Genomic DNA, 18,000 nt, shown 5'->3' with positions numbered 1-18,000 from the left:
GGTGACACATATTCACATTAAAATAAAACACAAATACGGTAAGAGTCCAATACGGTTACCAAATAATGAATGATAGGGGGCAAAAGATTATTATTAGCACTGAAGTATTTTAGTTATGAATAAATAGTAATTTAGTATCACAGGTTCCTTGATGAAAAGCTTGGTAACTTGTTAGCTTGAAAGATCATACCACTGACATTCAAATACAGTTTATTAAGCAAGTCCACTGATATATACTGAACTACCCACCCTATGCCAATTTGTGAAAACCTGTCTTTACCACCATTGGCTATCATGAGTAATGATGAAGTACTGAATAAAAAATAGAATATTCTTTCTAATACCCCTAGAAAATAATAAACATAATAACAGTTTTTGTTGCAGCTTTCTTTATAAAGAATGTCTGGGACCTGTGCTACAGAAAAACATGAACTGCATTTTATCATCACAATATAGCCATTATGAAACTAATTTTGCAGGCTTTGAGTTACTGAACTCTGATTGAGACAAAATATTCAGACAAGTATTCAGCTTTTTAAAAAAAATCCCATTCACTAATAGCCTGAGAAATGTACAATTAATAACATTAGGAAGACTGTCAGTATTTTGATGTAATGATATATTTAGCAAAGAGGAAGATAAGAAGCTTAATACTGTATAGGGCTTTGTTTTGTTTTGTTTGGTTCTTCAGAAATTATCTCTACAAAATTTGGGGGAGTTTCTGAATGCATTCAAGTTAATAGTATTTAAATGTCCCTCAAATTCTCCCTTATGAGGTAAGAGGATCCAAGATTAAGGTTGAAATTCTTAAAAAGCTATTCAACAATTTTGTGATGTATCCTCAAAGAAGGGGTATGTCATATATGCTAATTTAGTCGGCATGATCAACATCATTAAATTCAGTTTTGGAGAAAGAAAGATCATTTATGACCTCTCCAAGAACCAGCTGGTATACGAAAATTTTGATCACTGTATTTTTTTTAATGTGATCTTTTTACCATCTTCCTTATGTCACAAAATAAAAGTTCTATTTTCTATGTACTAAGTATATACATATATTTAGAAAAATATATAAAAATGGGACAATATGTGGAGGCACGTGGAGGTGTGGCTGGCATTTAGTGGGCGCACTGAACGCTTAAAGAAATTCCACATGTTGATTTTGAAAGCATATAACGTCCTGCTTCAAGGGCTGCAGTGCTGTCAAAAATCATTCCCTCACTGGTTACTGCTTCCCAAATCCTCCACGCTGTGAATGTAGATGGAAACACTATGGCAAAATACTCATATTAAATGCAACACTTTAAATATAATATATCACAGATTTTTTTTCTTTACATTAAATAGAGGAAAAACAATTATACTCTCATTCACCAGTGTCTTATTTGTCATGGCAACTTTAGAATCGGCACCTATTCCCTGCTTTCCATTTCCACTTCTAAACGAGAAGTGGGAATGATGAACAATATACAATCTGTTGCTTATTGTAGATACTGTGACTGTTTGAGAAATAAAGCGGAACAAAGATGAAGGGTTCCCCGTGCTCATCCAGGTGCTGCGGTCAGACATTTGAGTCTTCATCGGTGATGCTGGCGCTGGGGGAACGGGCAGCAAAATCTTTAAACATCTCGTCTTCCTTTAACATGTGCTGGAAGACAAGGAGGTGGGAGTCACACACACCGAGTGCCACGCACTCTGCACCACCCGCTCTCCACTACACATGCAGTCCTTTGTGGTCACTCTCAAACTTATTTTTAGAAGAACATTTGAAATTCGTTTTACAACTTACGGTTAGATTGTTGATGCCCTCGGAGAATGCGCCTATCTGTCTCACTGTCCCTTCTGAGTCTTCCATCTGCAATGAACATACCATGACATGACTACTCATTTGCAATAATTTCAAGGAAAGTACAGCAAAATGAACACAAATCTAAGAAGAAATAGTGCAAGTGGTACTGAATGGGATAGGAGCAACAGAACACTTCTGTTGCATCTCCTCCCACTAATGCAACTGGATGTTAAAGATGAGAAGAAACACTTTACTGGCACATGTAGCCTAATGCTCTGATGTTGATAATGGCACCAGCAGACTGTTACTTAGAAGGCAATATTCAGATGCATGCCCTCATACTGAAAAGGCTAAGGAGTATGAGCTGTCCATTCCTCACTTGTTTTAATACATAGATTTCCTTAATACTGAGATGGTATAACATAGGTAAAAATAGCACAGGCTTTGAAACCAGCCGGGCAGGTTAGAATCCCAGTGATGTTACCAGCTCTTCTATCTTGTGTAAGTTACTTAACCATTCTGTGTCTCAGTTTCCTTATCTCTAAAATGAGGATAACAATATTCCCCATGTATTAGGATTACCCTGAACATTAACACGTTACATGCTTAGGGTAGTGCCTGGGATGTAGTAAGCAATCTGTTAAGTGCTCACTTTTATCATTATATTATTATCTTTATTTGTAGGCATTTAAGGAAAATGTCTTTGGTTAGTAGACACAGTGCACTAAGTTTTCATTTAGTGTTTCAGTACTGGAAGAACTTTTTTTTTTTTTTGTGGTACGCGGGCCTCTCACTGTTGTGGCCTCTCCCGTTGCGGAGCACAGGCTCCGGACGCGCAGGCTCAGCGGCCATGGCTCACGGGCCCAGCCGCTCTGCGGCATGTGGGATCTTCCCGGACCGGGGCATGAACCCGTGTCCCCTGCATCGGCAGGCAGACTCTCAACCGCTGCGCCACCAGGGAAGCCCAATACTGGAAGAACTTTAAAACAGGTATATAGGGTTACGTTTACCTGCTCTAACCGGTCCAAGTCGTCCTCATCATACAGGTGCATGTCCAAACCAGGCTTAAATCCTTTCTTAGATGTACCTCCTGAGGCCTGTCCCAATTCCATTGGACAAACATATTCCTCCCCATCTTCCTGTTTCTTCTTTCTCAGATTCCCAAAATTGCTGAAGGTAAGTTTCTTTGGCTTTAAAAGAAAAGCAAATAAAAACATCCAGGGACTTGATAAAATTCATATGAAAAGGACCAATAACACGTATAATTTAATTATTCACACTACAGAGAAAAGCAATTGGATGATTAAGTGGGTATAAGAGAAACAAAGGCATCCTAGGCATATGACTGACATCCAAATGTGATAAAGGATCCTTATTATGACTCTCAGAAGATTAAGCTTGTCCTCCTTATTCATACCAACTAGCTGGGTAGTCACTGTGAAAAGCAAAATATGCCAAGAGCCTTAGTTTTGATAGACAGACCTTAATGCAATGAGATTTCTCAGGGCTGAATTCAATTTTGCAAGGTTTTCTAATCTAAGATCAGCAAAAGAAAATGGCCATTACTGTATTTTCTTTTTGGGTGAGGCTATGATTATCCTTTATGCCTATTATGCTTCCATAACAGGACTGGTAACTGCTGAAAAGAAACCCGCTCTACTGGAGAGAGAATTTCCAGTGAGAGAAGAGAAACTCCATCTTTTCACTGGATAGTCCCTGAGACTATATGTTAAAAGGGGATGGTGATCAGGCCAACGCTGAGAATTTAAATAGAACAGAACCTCTCAGAGGTTTCAAATCTGGTACATCACCATTTTTTTTTTTTTTTTTTTTTTTTTTGCGGTACGCGGGCCTCTCACTGTTGTGGCCTCTCCCGTTGCGGAGCACAGGCTCCGGACATGCAGGCTCAGTGGCCATGGCTCACGGGCCCAGCCGCTCTGTGGAACGTGGGATCCTCCCGGACCGGGGTACGAACCCGCGTCCCCTGCATCGGCAGGCGGACTCTCAACCACTGCGCCACCAGGGAAGCCCCCAAATCTGGTACATCTTTTAAGGGAGAAAGGGAGCTAAAGAGGAAGTGTCGGGTAGGTAAAAGTGGTTTAAAAAAAAAAAGTTTGTGGAGGAGCCACATCTGTGGAGGAATCAGTAAACCCTACCTCTACATTCCGTTAGTTGAGATAACGGACTCAGAAGAGCTCACGGAAGAGTGATTTAAAGAAGAAAAAGTGATCTGAATTTGGTATGATCCATGAATCCAGGTAAATCTGGAGATACCCATTCTCTGCTGGTCTACTGTGGATCATTTCTTTGTTTTTTTTTTGCGGTACGCGGGCCTCTCACTGTTGTGGCCCCTCCCGCTGCGGAACACAGGCTCCGGACGCGCAGGCTCAGCGGCCATGGCTCACGGGCCCAGCCGTTCCGCAGCATGTGGGATCCTCCTGGACTGGGGCACAAACCCATGTCCCCTGCATCGGCAGGTGGACTCTCAACCACTGCGCCACTGGGGAAGCCCTGTGGATCATTTCTTAATTATCTTTTCCTAGCTTGCAAGGCCGGTTAAAGATAAGTATGAGAAGAAATCCTCCTCTTATGCTTGATTTATCCATAGGATAACTGCAATCAATACTGGGCCCAAGTCATGGGCTTTCTGCATTGGCAAAACGTCAATTATAGAAGCCAACATCAGGTTCCTTATATTGTTAACTCTAATAAAATAAATGATTTGAGCAAAGATTCCCCCCAGAAGGAAACCTTCAAAAATGCATTTTCCTAATTACTCTTAAAGATGCATTTACCTTCAACCCATCCACAAAACTTAGTAAACCTCAGAAAATGGGATAGCCAGGTAACAGTCAAAACTGAGCCTCTGCTAAAGGCAACTATTAAATGGTAGGAGCTTGAACCAACCTTCACTTTGGCAGTAGCTGTTAAAAGTACATAATCTGGTAACTCCATGGCATCCCGTTTCTGGTGTTGGGCCTCAGCACCGATCAGAAGGTTGAAATGAGTGGCCAAATGTCTTCGCAGCAGGGTCTTGCTTGGTGGGATGTTCAGTAACTGAGCCATTGTTTCCACATTAAAACGAGGTTCTAGAACCTACAGGAAAAATTAAGATTCTTTAAGACACCAGGTATCATACATGTCTGCATTGTGCTCTATAATCTGCAAAGTTCTTCCACTTAGTTATCTCCAATGGCCCTCTCAACAGCCCAGTGAGATAGACTATGGACTTTGATCTTCAATTTAAATATCTTTTCTTTGTTTTGCCTAAGCTAGTGAGAAGTAGAGCTGGTCCTGACATCCAGGCATTACAAAGTTGGGGCTTCTGCCTCTCTGAAGTGGTACCTTTGGGAGCCAACTCCTTATGCAACATCAACGTGCAGAAATATAGTCCGTATCTCTGCAGGGATTTTAAAACATGATCATATGAGAGCCAGTGGCCAGATGTTATCCAACATGAAAGAGGATAATAAAAGAGAAATGGGTTTAAATCCAATCTAGAGTTATATGATATAAGTAAAAACTATGGGACAGAATACTCTGAAAGTAAAGATTCACTAGAAATGTTGCAGGAGAGTTCAGTTAGATGACTTTAGGATCATGACCAGCCAACAGGTAAGAGCCTACTCATTAGACTGATGGAAACACAATGATAAGAAGTCGGTTTTAAATGAAAACAGAGTTTTACCATGAGCCCACCATGGACACCACTGCCTCTGAGATTGGGGGCATATTCCGCCAAGTCCACGGAGCGCAGCCACTCCATCACGCGATGATTGGTCCACTGCTGAACCTCTGATGGGGTGATGCTATTCTGTGGGAACAAACCACCACCCAGAGCTTCAGTCACTGACTATGGGGTTCCAAATATTAAACCTGCATGCTCGTTCTGAAGATCCTGCCTCATGCAGCGGAGTTGTTCTACATCCCACTAAATGTTGATAGAGAAAAAGGTAAAAAGGTGTTTGCTAGTTTGAATTCTCTTTTAAGGAACCTGTGTCCCAGAGTTTTAAGTTTCTTGCATTCTAATAAAGCAGGGCTTTAGGAAAGGTAGTCTTTACAGTGATTTAACTTTGGGGCTTAAGGAGGCAAGAAAATAAAATACACCCAAGAAAGGAGGAAGGAAAACTAGAACACAATCCTTGGCTTCAGTTATACAGGCAGAACCATCCCGGGGGGAAAGGAAGGAATATAGGAAGACAAAGCCTCAGAAGTAAATGAGGCTGGATTCGAGGCTCTGAGGGAACCAGATGCTTTCCTTCCCTGAAGGCTCCAAGAGGAAATGGGTCTTAGTGTCTCCACACGGGCAGTCACATGCACGGAATGTGTATGCTGTGTAAACCTCAACCTCAGATGCTACCTCGTCAGAGGGTCGCCTCCGCAGACAGTTTGGTTCAAAGTTATTGATCCTTAGGACTTGGATGGCCCTCTTGATACTGAGATGATGGAGCACGCTCATGACCTTCAAAGACAGTAAGTCATCCTGCAAAACAAAACAAAAAGAGGCGCTCACTGAGCAGACCTAGAGCAGGAGAACCTTCTCAGGGAAACCTCAGAAAACTCAATTAAAAGTAGAAGTGCACCTCTAACAATAGGCCTCAAGGGCTTGTCAGGATTTTCAAAGCTTTTATGTAGTAACAGAACTCTTTTTCCTGTGCTGAACAAAATTTTCTCTAGGACCCCAGTATACAATAGAAGGGAACCAAAATTCATGTTGTTCCAACTGAAGCTGACTTCTACCTGTTCCTCTCTCTTCCACTGAGATAAGACTGTGGGACTGCACAGCTCTGAAAAACACAGTTTGAAAAGCACTCGCTAGGCCACGACAAAAGGTGACCTGCTATGATTTGATTTGATAAAACAGATAACTGAGAGCAAGCAATGTTCACCGATGACCAAGAGCTGGTTTTCTGAGCTAAGGCACATCACAGTTTGGGGGAAAACCAGAAGAGTGCTCCTATTACACTACCCGCCCAGCCTCGAGAAATCTCTGGTTCTAGAATATTGTGCTTTATCTAGCAGACGCTGTGAACAGTTTTGGAAAAATTATATGTTAATCGATGCAAAGCTTCTGGTGAGAAGCAAGAGAGAAGAGAAATGAAGAAGTTATATGTAGCAACCTATATCACCAAGTGATTCCTTTAAGGAATAACTTTCACCAGTCTGTGGCTACTGGGAACTTTTCAAACACACCAAAACAAATTATTTTAGAAGAAGGTGATTTGGGGGAGTGGGGGGCCCGTGTCAAGATAAGCACCAATCTACTTCCAAACACGCCCAGAAAATAAACAAGCAAAACATCCATTTTAGGCACACCTTACTGAGAACACATTTCTTAATACAGGAAAAAAATTAACCTATTACAGAGATATTTTAAAAATAAAATTATAAAACAGTTTAAATCCTTAAGACTACTTACTGAGGAAAAATTATTTCCTGAATTTTTTCTAGATTAATGTCTTAAAAACAGTGCCTGAGGATAGGTTAGAAAGGGCATTTAACGTATTTTAATCTAAGATTGAGACACCCATTCAAAACGTTTCCATGTGGGTTATGCATAATGTTTACAATGTAAATAAAATGTTCATTATTTTAGTTCAAGGGATTTTAAAAGTAGGGATTTCTTTTAAATCAAGACACGCTTTTTTGAGGGGGGGATTTTAAAAAATCTTTTAAGTAATTTTAGATTTACAGAGGAGTTGCCAAAGATAGTACAGAGTCCCACAGACCCTTCATCCAGCTTCTTCTAATGTTAACACCTTATATAACCACGATATTCAGCAAAACTAAAAACTTAACACAGACAATAATAAAATTCAATTAAACCCAGGTTTTATTCAGATTTCACCAGTGTTTCTACTAGGTCCTTTTTCTGACCCAGGATCCAATCCAGGATACCAATTTCGAACAGACTTTTTGTGACTTAGGATTCTGGGGTCAAATTTTCTAAGGTAATTTATTCTTTTATAGCCGCAAAGGTTATACATTTGCCTTTTGTGATTTTCAGCCTCAATTTGCTCACATTCCCACAGGAACATACCCATACCTAGACAGGCAGGCAAACAGGCACAAATGCTCTGATTTCCTACTACTTTCTAACAGTGGAAACTTGGTTAAGTTACCCAATTTCTCAATTCTTTTGTTTCCTCATCTGAAAGCTGGGGATAACAGAGTGCTGAGAACTGAGTATTAATTATGAGCAAAGTGTTTGAAAGAGTGTCTGGCACACAGTACGCAACATGCCACACGCTCGTGTTATTTTACCTCAGTTTACATGATGTGCCCACCACGGTTCAGACTTTGGTTCAGGGATGGAGAAGAAAATGAGCTGAACCCCAAATTTCTTTGATATTGAAAAATTCCTAAAGAAGTTAAGTTAGCTGTTTGAAACTTTCAACTTATTTTAACAAGATACTTGTGGTAGTTGAATCCACAAAAGGCCGTTTAAATAAAAGCATCTTAGGCAGAACACTCCTAGTACCATGGAGTCTAGAACAAGTTCTCCCGGAACCCATCTTTCTCCACTGCCATAAAGTAGGGAAAAGTCCTTCTACCCATTGGACAGAGGCTAAAAATATGAAACAGTAATGAAGGAATGAGAGTGAAGGCCTATCTCTGCTTTACTCCAGTAAATCCAGCAGAACTGGTTTGAAGTGAGATGGGCTGGGGGTTTCAGGAAACAGTGCTCAAAAGTGGAAGGGAAGGGAAAAGGAAGTCCCAGTGGATGACAAGTCCCAGCCTTTTGAGTGGTCACTGCTTATAGGAACACATCCCTTAGAAACTGCCAGGGCTGCAAAACTCTACATTCTCTCATTTTCAACATTTTGATGACATATAATTCACATAGGATAAACTTCACCCATTGAAAGTGTCCACTTCAATGTCTATGTTATTGAATATATACAAAATCAACTGTTTGGATAACTTAGTTTCAGTTAGGTTTCACATAGCTTAAATCAGGATTTCAAAATTCCCAAGGCTATTGCAATCACCAAATCCTACAACTTCAACTTAGAAAAATATGCCTGCCCCTCTCCTCAAGTTAAAACAACCCCTTCAAACTCCAGCGGAATCACTGTGAAAACACTGTATTTTGCTTACCCTATTTCTGTGTTTTTCAGAGAAAAACAGTTTTATCCCCCCCAAACCCCAGGAGTGAGTTACTTACAACAGTCATGTAATGAAGCATTCGACCATCTACCCGTCCTTCATCAAACTGGGTCTTGTATTGGGGGAGACCAATATCATCCAACCATCCTAAGGATAGAAATGAGTGTCATTAATGACCCACAGAACACCCATTCTTGTGATGAAAAAGAGAAAACCATACTTCAAAAAGAGCCATGTACCACAATGTTCACTGCAGCTCTATTTACAATAGCCAGGACATGGAAGCAACCTAAGTGTCCATCCACAGATGAATGGATAAAGAAGATGTGGCACATATATACAATGGAATATTACTCAGCCATAAAAGGAAATGAAATTGAGTTATTTGTAGTGAGGTGGATGGACCTAGAGTCTGTCATACAGAGTGAAGTAAGTCAGAAAGAGAAAAACAAATACCGTCTGCTAACACATATATATGGAATCTAAAAAAAAAAAAAATGGTACTGATGAACCTAGTTGCAGGGCAGGAAAAAAGAGGTAGACATAGAGAGTGGACTTGAGGACATAGGGTGGGAGGGGGAAGCTGGGGCGAAGTGAGAGTAGCATTGACATACACACACTACCGAATGTAAAATAGTTGGCTGGTGGGAAGCAGCAGCATAGCACAGGGAGATCGGCTTGGGGCTTTGCGATGACCTAGAGGGGTGGGGTAGGGAGGACGGGAGGGAGGCTCAAGAGGGAGGGGATATGGGGACATGTGTATGCATATGGCTGATTCGCTTTGTTGTGCAACAGAAACTAACACAGTATGTGAAGCAATTATACTCCAATAAAGATCTATTCAAAAAACCAAAACAAAACAACAAAAAAGAAAAAGCAGCTATATATGTGTATGTGTGTGTGTGTGTGTGTGTGTGTGTGTGTGTGTATAAAATTCATTCATTCACTCATTCGTGAATTTAAAACCTCTTACTAGTGACCCAGTTGAAATCCAGCTTTCCATGATTGGTTTCTTCTTCGGATCCCAGGGCTTGCAGTGCCAGCTGGAGTTTCTTTCGATGAAGTAAATGCTTGATTCCAAGTTCCTGAATTAATAAAAAGAAACACTGGCATTACAACTCTGTCAACATGGGCTGGGTGCCACTGGCAAAGGATGCAAATTCCTCGAAAATCAAGCCAGCATTGAAGACCCAATAATTATATTAAATCAGAATACTAACCCAGGCTGTAAAATGTTGCTGAACAAAAGGCCCCTAGAAAGACCACCGCAGTTGTTTTAGTGGTATGTTAGATATTCCCCACTAGGCTCCTTCCTTTGCAAGATAGGAACTGTAGCATGCATAACAGAAATTCTACCCCTATTTTGTACTAAATGTTTTGTACTAAATGGGAAGAAATGTTAAATAGCTGGACATTAAGTGTCGGGCTCTTTTTTTCCCTTTTGCAAAGTGAAATTGAATTGCATATATTACACTGAGAAGACGGACCAATGATAAAACCATAGAATGGTTTTGAGAAATATGAACTGAAACTTTATTATTATGTCTATATAATTATTTTTTCATTAAAATGCCCAGTGGCTTAAGTGTTTCATAAGGAATCATTAAGACCAGGTCCTCCCTTTAAGTCCATGAGATAAAATAATCATGAAGCAGGAAACTCAGACTTTTTCTAGAATACTTACTGGCTCTACCCACTCCCCTTTTTGGAATACAAAACAAATCTACATTCATATTCCTCTCTCTCTCTCTCTCCATTGTGCAAACAAAATAGAGAAGCATTCACCTTCTCTAGATCTTGTTGAGAAGCCTGCAAAAGTGTTTGGCCAGATGCAATCCAGCGCTTGCCAGAGTTCAGGTAGGACCCCAAGCCCTGTTCCACAAGCCAATTGCAAACCTGTTCCTTGGTCCACTTGGCAAATGGCATATCCAAGTCACTACAGGAAAATGAACAATCGCATGAAAAACAATTAAAAGCCAATCCGCTAAGTTACCATCAGGGCTGAACAACTGCATATTCAATAGACATGGAGATTCCCTGGTGATACACATTTGACTATGCGAAGCCTAATTTTTAGTACATATTTGGTGGAGTAAGTGATACTGGAGATGAAAGCTCCCTTGTAAGACCACAGTCTTCATGTCAAACAAAACCACTAAAGATTCATCATGATTTAACATGTTTTATAGAAGAAGACTGAGTTAAACCAACAGCTCAAGTTATTATACTACTTTCAGCTAACGTTGTTTACAGATTGAATTTACAATCAGAAAACACTAGGCCAGACTGAAAGAAACTCAAGTCTAACTTGAATTAACTTTAGTAGAATTACGGTTTCTCTCCAGATGGTATTCAATGAGAAGAGGGCAATATGCCATCACTGAGAATGAGAAAGTACAATCAAAGCAAATTTCTGCTTTCTTTTACTATTTTTTAATTAATTAATTTTTTTCTATCAAAGTATAGTAGACTTACAATGTTGTGTTAGTTTCTTTTACTGTTTTTACAAGTAGTGTTCCTGTTTGGAAAAAAAATGTGGCGATGAACAAAATTTTTTTTTTAAACGGCACAAGCAAGTCCTCTACTGTGTACAAAGAGAACATATGGCAAATGAGACTGTTTGGTATTTGAAGAAGGCCAAAGAGAGTTTCCTCCTTGATGAAACTTGTGCCCAGCATTCTGCCTGGGTGGGAAGGACCATGTGTAAAAGGTTTCTAGCCCATTATCATCTTAAAAGATTTAGTATCAATGATTTGTGCTATATATTTGCCAACTCCACCCTCTTTTATGTTGAGCAAATCAACATAGCAGTTCCAAAACAGCCCTAAACTGTGATAAGGGTGTAGGAAAAGTTCTTAGAGTCTTAATAGATAAAAACATTACACAGTCCTGATAAATTAAAGAATTCGGATAGAATATACGTCTTTTAAGTGTTTTCACAGACTGTATCAATTACTAATGTTTACTGAACAGTTATTATTTGCCAGATACTTAACACACGTTAACTCATTTAATCGTCACAATCATCTTTTGGGGTAAGTACTAATTCATACTATGGGAAACAGAGGCGCAGAGCATGGAAGTAATGGCTCAAGGTCACTCAGCTTGTAGGAAGCGGTGAAGCCAGAAATCAGGTCCAAGCAGTCTGTCTCTAGAACCTATTCTTTTTTTTTAAAAGTAAAGTACAGCTGAGTCAGTGTTGTGTTAATTTCCAGTGTACAGCAAAGTAATTCAGGTATACATATATATCTATATATATATTACTTTTTCATATTCGTTTCCATTCTGCTTTATTACAAGCTGTTGAATATAGTTCCCTGTGCTACACAGTAGGACCTTGTTGTTTATCCATCCTACATATAATGGTTTGCATCTGCTAATCCCAAACTCCCAATCCATCCCTCCCCCGCCTCCCCTCCCCCTTGGCAACCACAAGTCTGTAGAACCTATTCTTAACCACTATGCTATCCCATCTTTCCAGAGCTATGCTTTAGAGTACTAATAACTGTTTTCTATGTAAAATTTAAGAGCCATTCTAGTACACATGCTGCTGATACTTTAGCTCTGGGTCCTCACCTAGCTCACAGAGCCTTCATCTTCTGTACAGTTTTTCACCAACCACAGCCGAATTGCACTGCTCTAAAGATGATGGAGCCTTCCACAAGGCACAGCAGTAAGCAATGGATTTGACTGTCTAACCCAGGGTCAACACTAACACCACAGGTGCTCACGAGACCTTGATGCTTGGGTAGAGATGCAAAACACCATTTGTTTGACTGTTCTTACCTGTTAGATTGTCCCAAATCTCGAGACCAACCCAATCGGGGTCCTGCAGTTGCCCTTGTCCCTCCTCTTTTGAATTCAGGCTCAGACATGTCATCTGGGTTAAATGTAGTTGATTGACTTCTCCTAAGTCTGAAAAGAAGACACAGCACATTAGACCTGAGGAAGCCTTCGACTTTAATCAGAACATTTTAAACTGACGCTTACGTATGGTTAGAATAGACATTTGGATTTAAACTTTAACTGAGATTCAATGAGTTAATGAATCCCAATTGCCATCCATAAAAGGATCACAAAAGCCTTACAATTTCGTAACTATTTTCAGCCGATTTTCCATTTACTCCTACATTTGAGCCACATATAAGACAAAGCTCTGTTACTCACTTTCCAAAGAGTCTCATGATACCCCTAGATTTCTTTTTGGAATCCGGCGATGGTGGCGATATCTGGAAGGGACTGCTCCCCTGTGGATCTTTTGGCTGAGACGACACACCAGCCAGATCTAAGTGCTCAGGTGTCTCCTTCTCTGTTTCAGCTGTTCCAAGAACAGGATACAAACTTGGTGAATTTTAAAATATGGAATGAACATGACTAGATGTTAACCTCCTTGGTTTAAGCAACTGTTAAGAATTCTTCTTCTGTTGGTCTATAAACCAGTGACTTACAAAGAACACCCTGCAAATATTAAAAATGGAACACAAATCTATGTTCTGCTCTACAGCCTACTCTACTGTGTACCAAGTTCATTAACTTACAAATTACAACTTCTTCGAGATTCAAAGGTGGGATAGGATTACCATATTCTTTCCTTGACTGATCTGAATTCGTAATGAGATTATACTCAATCTTGCTACAGCACTTGGTACTGTTGACTACCTCCTCCAAAACTGTCATCTCCTTTAGCTTCCTGACACGACATGCTTCTAGATCTGTCATCTGAAAGTTTCTTTGCTGTACCACTGTTTTCTCTTCTTCTTCCACTCCAAGATTCTGTCCTGGGCTCCCTCTGCAGGATCTTTTGACAAGCTCACGCACTCTATGCTCAGCACGAAATGATGGCTTTGCTCATTTATAAGCAGCTGGTATCAGAATCTCTGAGCCTAATAATCTCTCTCCCCAGCTTCAGTATCTGAATGTCTGTGGATATTCCCAATTTGATGTGCCAGGGATATCTTGGACTCAACAAATCCATCCAATTTTCCTGAGAGTCTTCTCTTACATTTTTGTATTTCATATTGCATTAATACTAGTTCATTTTCTCCCTGTTATTCCAGTCCAAACTCTTTGTCATTTTCTTTTCATTCCCTCCTTTCCTTTGGCATTTACATCAAATTGTTTACCAAGTCCTGGCAATTCTTTATATAAGAAATGTGTTCCTATTTATAATGTAATGTTTCAGACACTGAGAGGAGAATGAACTGGGTCTTCATAAATTTTTCATTTGATATAAATCAATGCCAGTTGATTCTGCCATAAAACAATAACATCCAAGTCTGCTACTCTCAGACCTCCTAGCATCAACTATCCTAGTTCTTGTAGCTGTCTTTTAACAGACGATCCCACACTAGCAAACACAAGGAATGCTGTTTCCTCAATGTGAGAATGTGCACTTTTATACAGCAAAGTAAAAGTTGTACAAAAACCACAGGGACAGTGTTTCAGCAAGATCTAAAAGTTGCAGAGGCTGACTTTTCTATGAAGCAGAGCTGTGATTACAGGTTATGGTAAGCAGCATTTGCCTCTTAGCGCTGACAATGTGTTTCTTCTAAGAAAGATGCAAAAACATTTGAAAATAGTTGTCTGAAGAGATCATTTTTGTTCACCCTGTGTTCATCCTGGACATTTAAGGGTACAGAGAGAGAGAGAAGTCACCTTTGCTGATCTACATGAATACCTCTGTGGATATCTATACAAGGTAATAGGACCTATTGGGAAAACCCAAAAGAACATTTCCATTCAAACCCTACAGCCATGACGGTTACAGGTGTCCCTGAAAATGCTGCCCAGCCCAGCTTTATTTTAAAAGCATCCTGTTTTTATTTTTATTTTGAGGATTTTCCCCCTACTGTATTCTGCCCTTTAAAGAGGAAAACTGAGCTTCCCCTCTCCTAAAATCGCTTTGGGGGTGACTCCTTAGATATCACATAAAGTTACCTCTGCTGTCACTAAATGTCACCCGCATCATCAAAGCAATAATGCGTCAGAAGAATGTTCCCCTAAGAGAAGTCAGTCTAAAATGAACGTCTTCAATGTCTTCCACAGACCTGTTTGGCTAAAAACATTTCCTTCTGGAGGCTGGGGAAACGTTACCATGGAGAAGGAGTCGCAAGGCCCTGCGAGTTAGTGTGATGTGATATGTGCTTCGGGGTGAAGGAGCTGGATTTATGACACCAGGGCACTCCTGCCCTGCACTCGGATGGCCGCTGGGCACATCTAGGTCCTCGCAGAGCTGCTCGCAAGGTGCCATTAGCATGGGTTACAGCAGCGTTTAGGCTCGGAAGCAAAGGCTGTATAGAGAGTCCTTTTGAGCGGAAGGTGGAAGGAACACTCTGGAGTAGAGGACTCCGTTTTCTGATGCTGCCAGCTCACGTTTTAGAGATGACAGACGCCCAAGAGCAGGGGGTTAGCGCGGTGGGGAGCGAGGCGCCGGTGAAGGAGGCATGCGGGGTGTACGGTACCTAAGGTGGGCGCACTGGCGCTTCGCTTACGGTCTTCAGAAATCCCAACAACGCACACAATCACACGCAGCCCAATGGAGAGAACACAGGGGAGTGACAAAATGAGACACAGATCAAACTCCTACTCATAAAATACACACAGTGGGAGGGCGGGCGGGCACCGCACTGTGCTTCCGACGCTACACACAGACTCCATTAGCAGTGTCAATATGGGGTTAATTTTATCCTCTTTCGGAACAGATGGGAAACTGCTTGTAATGACGTCAGAGAGAATCACGGTTTTTGGTCTTTCCTCTACGTTTACACCCAGAACAGAGAGCAGGGTGAGAAAGTCCACACTATCTTTACCTCTGAATTAAGCCCATGGAAGCATTTTTTGCTAACTTTTCCCCCAAGTCATTCACCGTCATTTCTGAGAAAGAGAAATGTACAAATAGATGAATAAGGGAAAAGATAGATCTTTTCCTCATTCTGGAAGAATTAAGGCAAAGGCATTTTGGCCACACATACCCAAGTTTGGCGCACTTGCTGTCCTCTTGTTACTTTTGATTTTAAAAAAGCCGCGACCAAAGGAAGATCTGGTTTTTCGAGTGCCAAAGGGATTGTCATCCACAGAGGCATCATGTCCCGGAGCTTTGTGAGGGAGGCTCCCAAATGGGCTACTTTCTACCAGAGCTTTAGCCTGAAAGAAAAGTGATAATAAATGTGACACAGCACGAACGTGCATCATTATTAGGACATGCCCGGCACAGTACTAAATATGTTACACACATGATTTTATTAAAAGAATAACTGAACTAACAAATTGATTACGAATGTCACATGCCTTGTTAGAAGTTAAAAAAGGTCAGTTCTGAAAGCTACTTAAGGAACAACAACAAAGACATGTTCATCACGGATCTTAATCTATGTATTTAGGGCTTTAAATATTTAGGACAGATTTAGACATTCTCAAATTTTATTTTCATTTTATTTGCCTCATAGGCATGGAGATAAAATATTATGTAACTAGCAGTAGATTTCCTACTTTTCTATCATTTATGACAAAGATTTGGCTACGATATAGTTCTCAGTCTTTATAACTACATCGGTAGAAGCCCAATACAATGTAATTATTCTATAAAGTAGGCATTAGTCCCAAGCTTCTATACAAGCAGTATAAAGAGTTTCTACTCCAGTTATTTCAAATATTCCTCTCAAAGAATTAATAATAAAATGAAAGCAAAATCAGCAACTGTTTAAAATATGTATTTTTTGAAACAGGATTCTGGGTTATATTCACATCTTGACTGTGAGTTACCAAACATGGATCACCAGTTTCAAAGACTGTGATACGTTCAGATACGCTTAACTAAACCCACTAAAATTAAATTTTTCTTGATGGATTCAGAAGCCACTTCAGAGCTTTACAATATCTCAGGATCGTTTTCAAGAACTTCAATTGTGATTTTTAAATACAGGCATACCTCATTTTATTGCACCTCGCTTTATTGTGCCTCGTAGATATTGTGTTTTTACAAACTGAAAGTTTGTGGCAACCCTGCACTGGCGCCATTTTTCCAAGAGCTTTTGCTCATTTTGTGTCCCTATGTCACATTTTGGTAATTCTCACAATATTTCAAACTTTTTCATTATTATTATATGGAGATCTGTGACATGACTTTTGATGTTACTATTGCAAAAAGATTACAACTTGCTTAAGGCTCAGATGAGAGTTAGCATTTTTCAGCAATAAAGCACTTTTTAATGAAGGTATATACATTGCCTTTTTTTACACATACTGCTACCGCAGATGTCACAGACTACAGTATAGTGTAAACATAAATTTTATATGCACTGGGAAACCAAAAACTTTGTGTGACTCACTTTACTGCAACATTTATTTTATTGCAATATTTGCATTATTATGGTGGCCTGGACCTGCACCTGCAATATCTCCGAGGTATGCCTGTAGCTTATTTTTGAGCTTTTTGGTTATTTGAATTGGCAGTTATAGTAACATGGTCTCTTATATTGTTTTAGTACTATCCAAGGATTCTTTTGTTTGCATGTTCTCATTTCTTGAACATCTCTTGTCCTCTCTTTCTTTTTTGCAGAAGTGGAGAGAAGGGTGAGGGGATACGGGCTTTTAAGGTGGTTATTTTCCTCTATGTATCTACCATTCATAGTAACTAAAAAGGTACAAATGCCACAATGCAGTGGTACTGTTATCTATGTCTTAATGCTGATGCCAAAATCATTTCACACCACTTATTGAATTAGCAAGACAAAAAGAACAATGGCTTGAATTACAGCTGTGTCCACTGTCTGTGTTTCGTCAGTTATATCTATATCGCGACTCAAGGCACTAAGAGCCAACAGTCAAGGGTCTGCATCTGGGGATAGTATGTCTACCGGACTGTGACCTGTGCAAGGTTAATGACCGAAAATCAGACGAAAGAAGAACCAGAGCCCATGCCGATGATGCGTTTAAAAATACCAGAATGTTAGCTGTAGATGGACAGTGGCTATATAAAATAAACAGCTGGTGATCTTTCTAAGAAGGGCTTTCTGTGAAGTCTAAGGAAGGCCGGGTATGGTCATTATGATCATCAAATAGCGTGAATGAGAGTTTGGGGCTTTGTTTTTTTCAATAACTTA

General features: G+C 40.1%; 1 protein-coding gene across 7 annotated transcripts in view; it reads right to left on the bottom strand.

The window, feature by feature from the left end:
• Positions 1-663: 663 nt before the first annotated feature.
• Positions 664-18,000, bottom strand: part of PPFIBP1 (PPFIA binding protein 1) — a 175,148-nt gene continuing 157,811 nt past the window's right edge. For 4 of the 7 annotated variants that reach the window (XM_082664935.1, XM_082664938.1, XM_082664940.1 and 1 more), the window contains 12 exons: positions 15,871-16,042; positions 13,067-13,217; positions 12,686-12,814; positions 10,685-10,835; positions 9,873-9,984; positions 8,958-9,046; positions 6,150-6,272; positions 5,478-5,603; positions 4,697-4,885; positions 2,800-2,979; positions 1,790-1,855; positions 664-1,648 (listed from right to left, as the gene is read on the bottom strand). In XM_082664935.1, the coding sequence (XP_082521061.1) occupies positions 1,562-1,648; positions 1,790-1,855; positions 2,800-2,979; positions 4,697-4,885; positions 5,478-5,603; positions 6,150-6,272; positions 8,958-9,046; positions 9,873-9,984; positions 10,685-10,835; positions 12,686-12,814; positions 13,067-13,217; positions 15,871-16,042 (1,575 nt within the window). In that variant the 3' untranslated portion in view covers positions 664-1,561. Of the gene's footprint in view, positions 1,649-1,789; positions 1,856-2,799; positions 2,980-4,696; positions 4,886-5,477; positions 5,604-6,149; positions 6,273-8,957; positions 9,047-9,872; positions 9,985-10,684; positions 10,836-12,685; positions 12,815-13,066; positions 13,218-15,360; positions 15,394-15,870; positions 16,043-18,000 lie in introns of all 7 variants that reach the window. The other 3 variants (XM_082664934.1, XM_082664936.1, XM_082664937.1) reach the window with 1 other exon arrangement.

Source organism: Grampus griseus (genome assembly GCF_964374135.1).
Source record: "Grampus griseus genome assembly, chromosome: 11".
In the NCBI taxonomy this organism is placed as follows: domain Eukaryota; kingdom Metazoa; phylum Chordata; class Mammalia; order Artiodactyla; family Delphinidae; genus Grampus; species Grampus griseus.
Note: the sequence above shows the minus strand (reverse complement) of the source record. Positions and strands in the feature narration are given on the sequence as shown.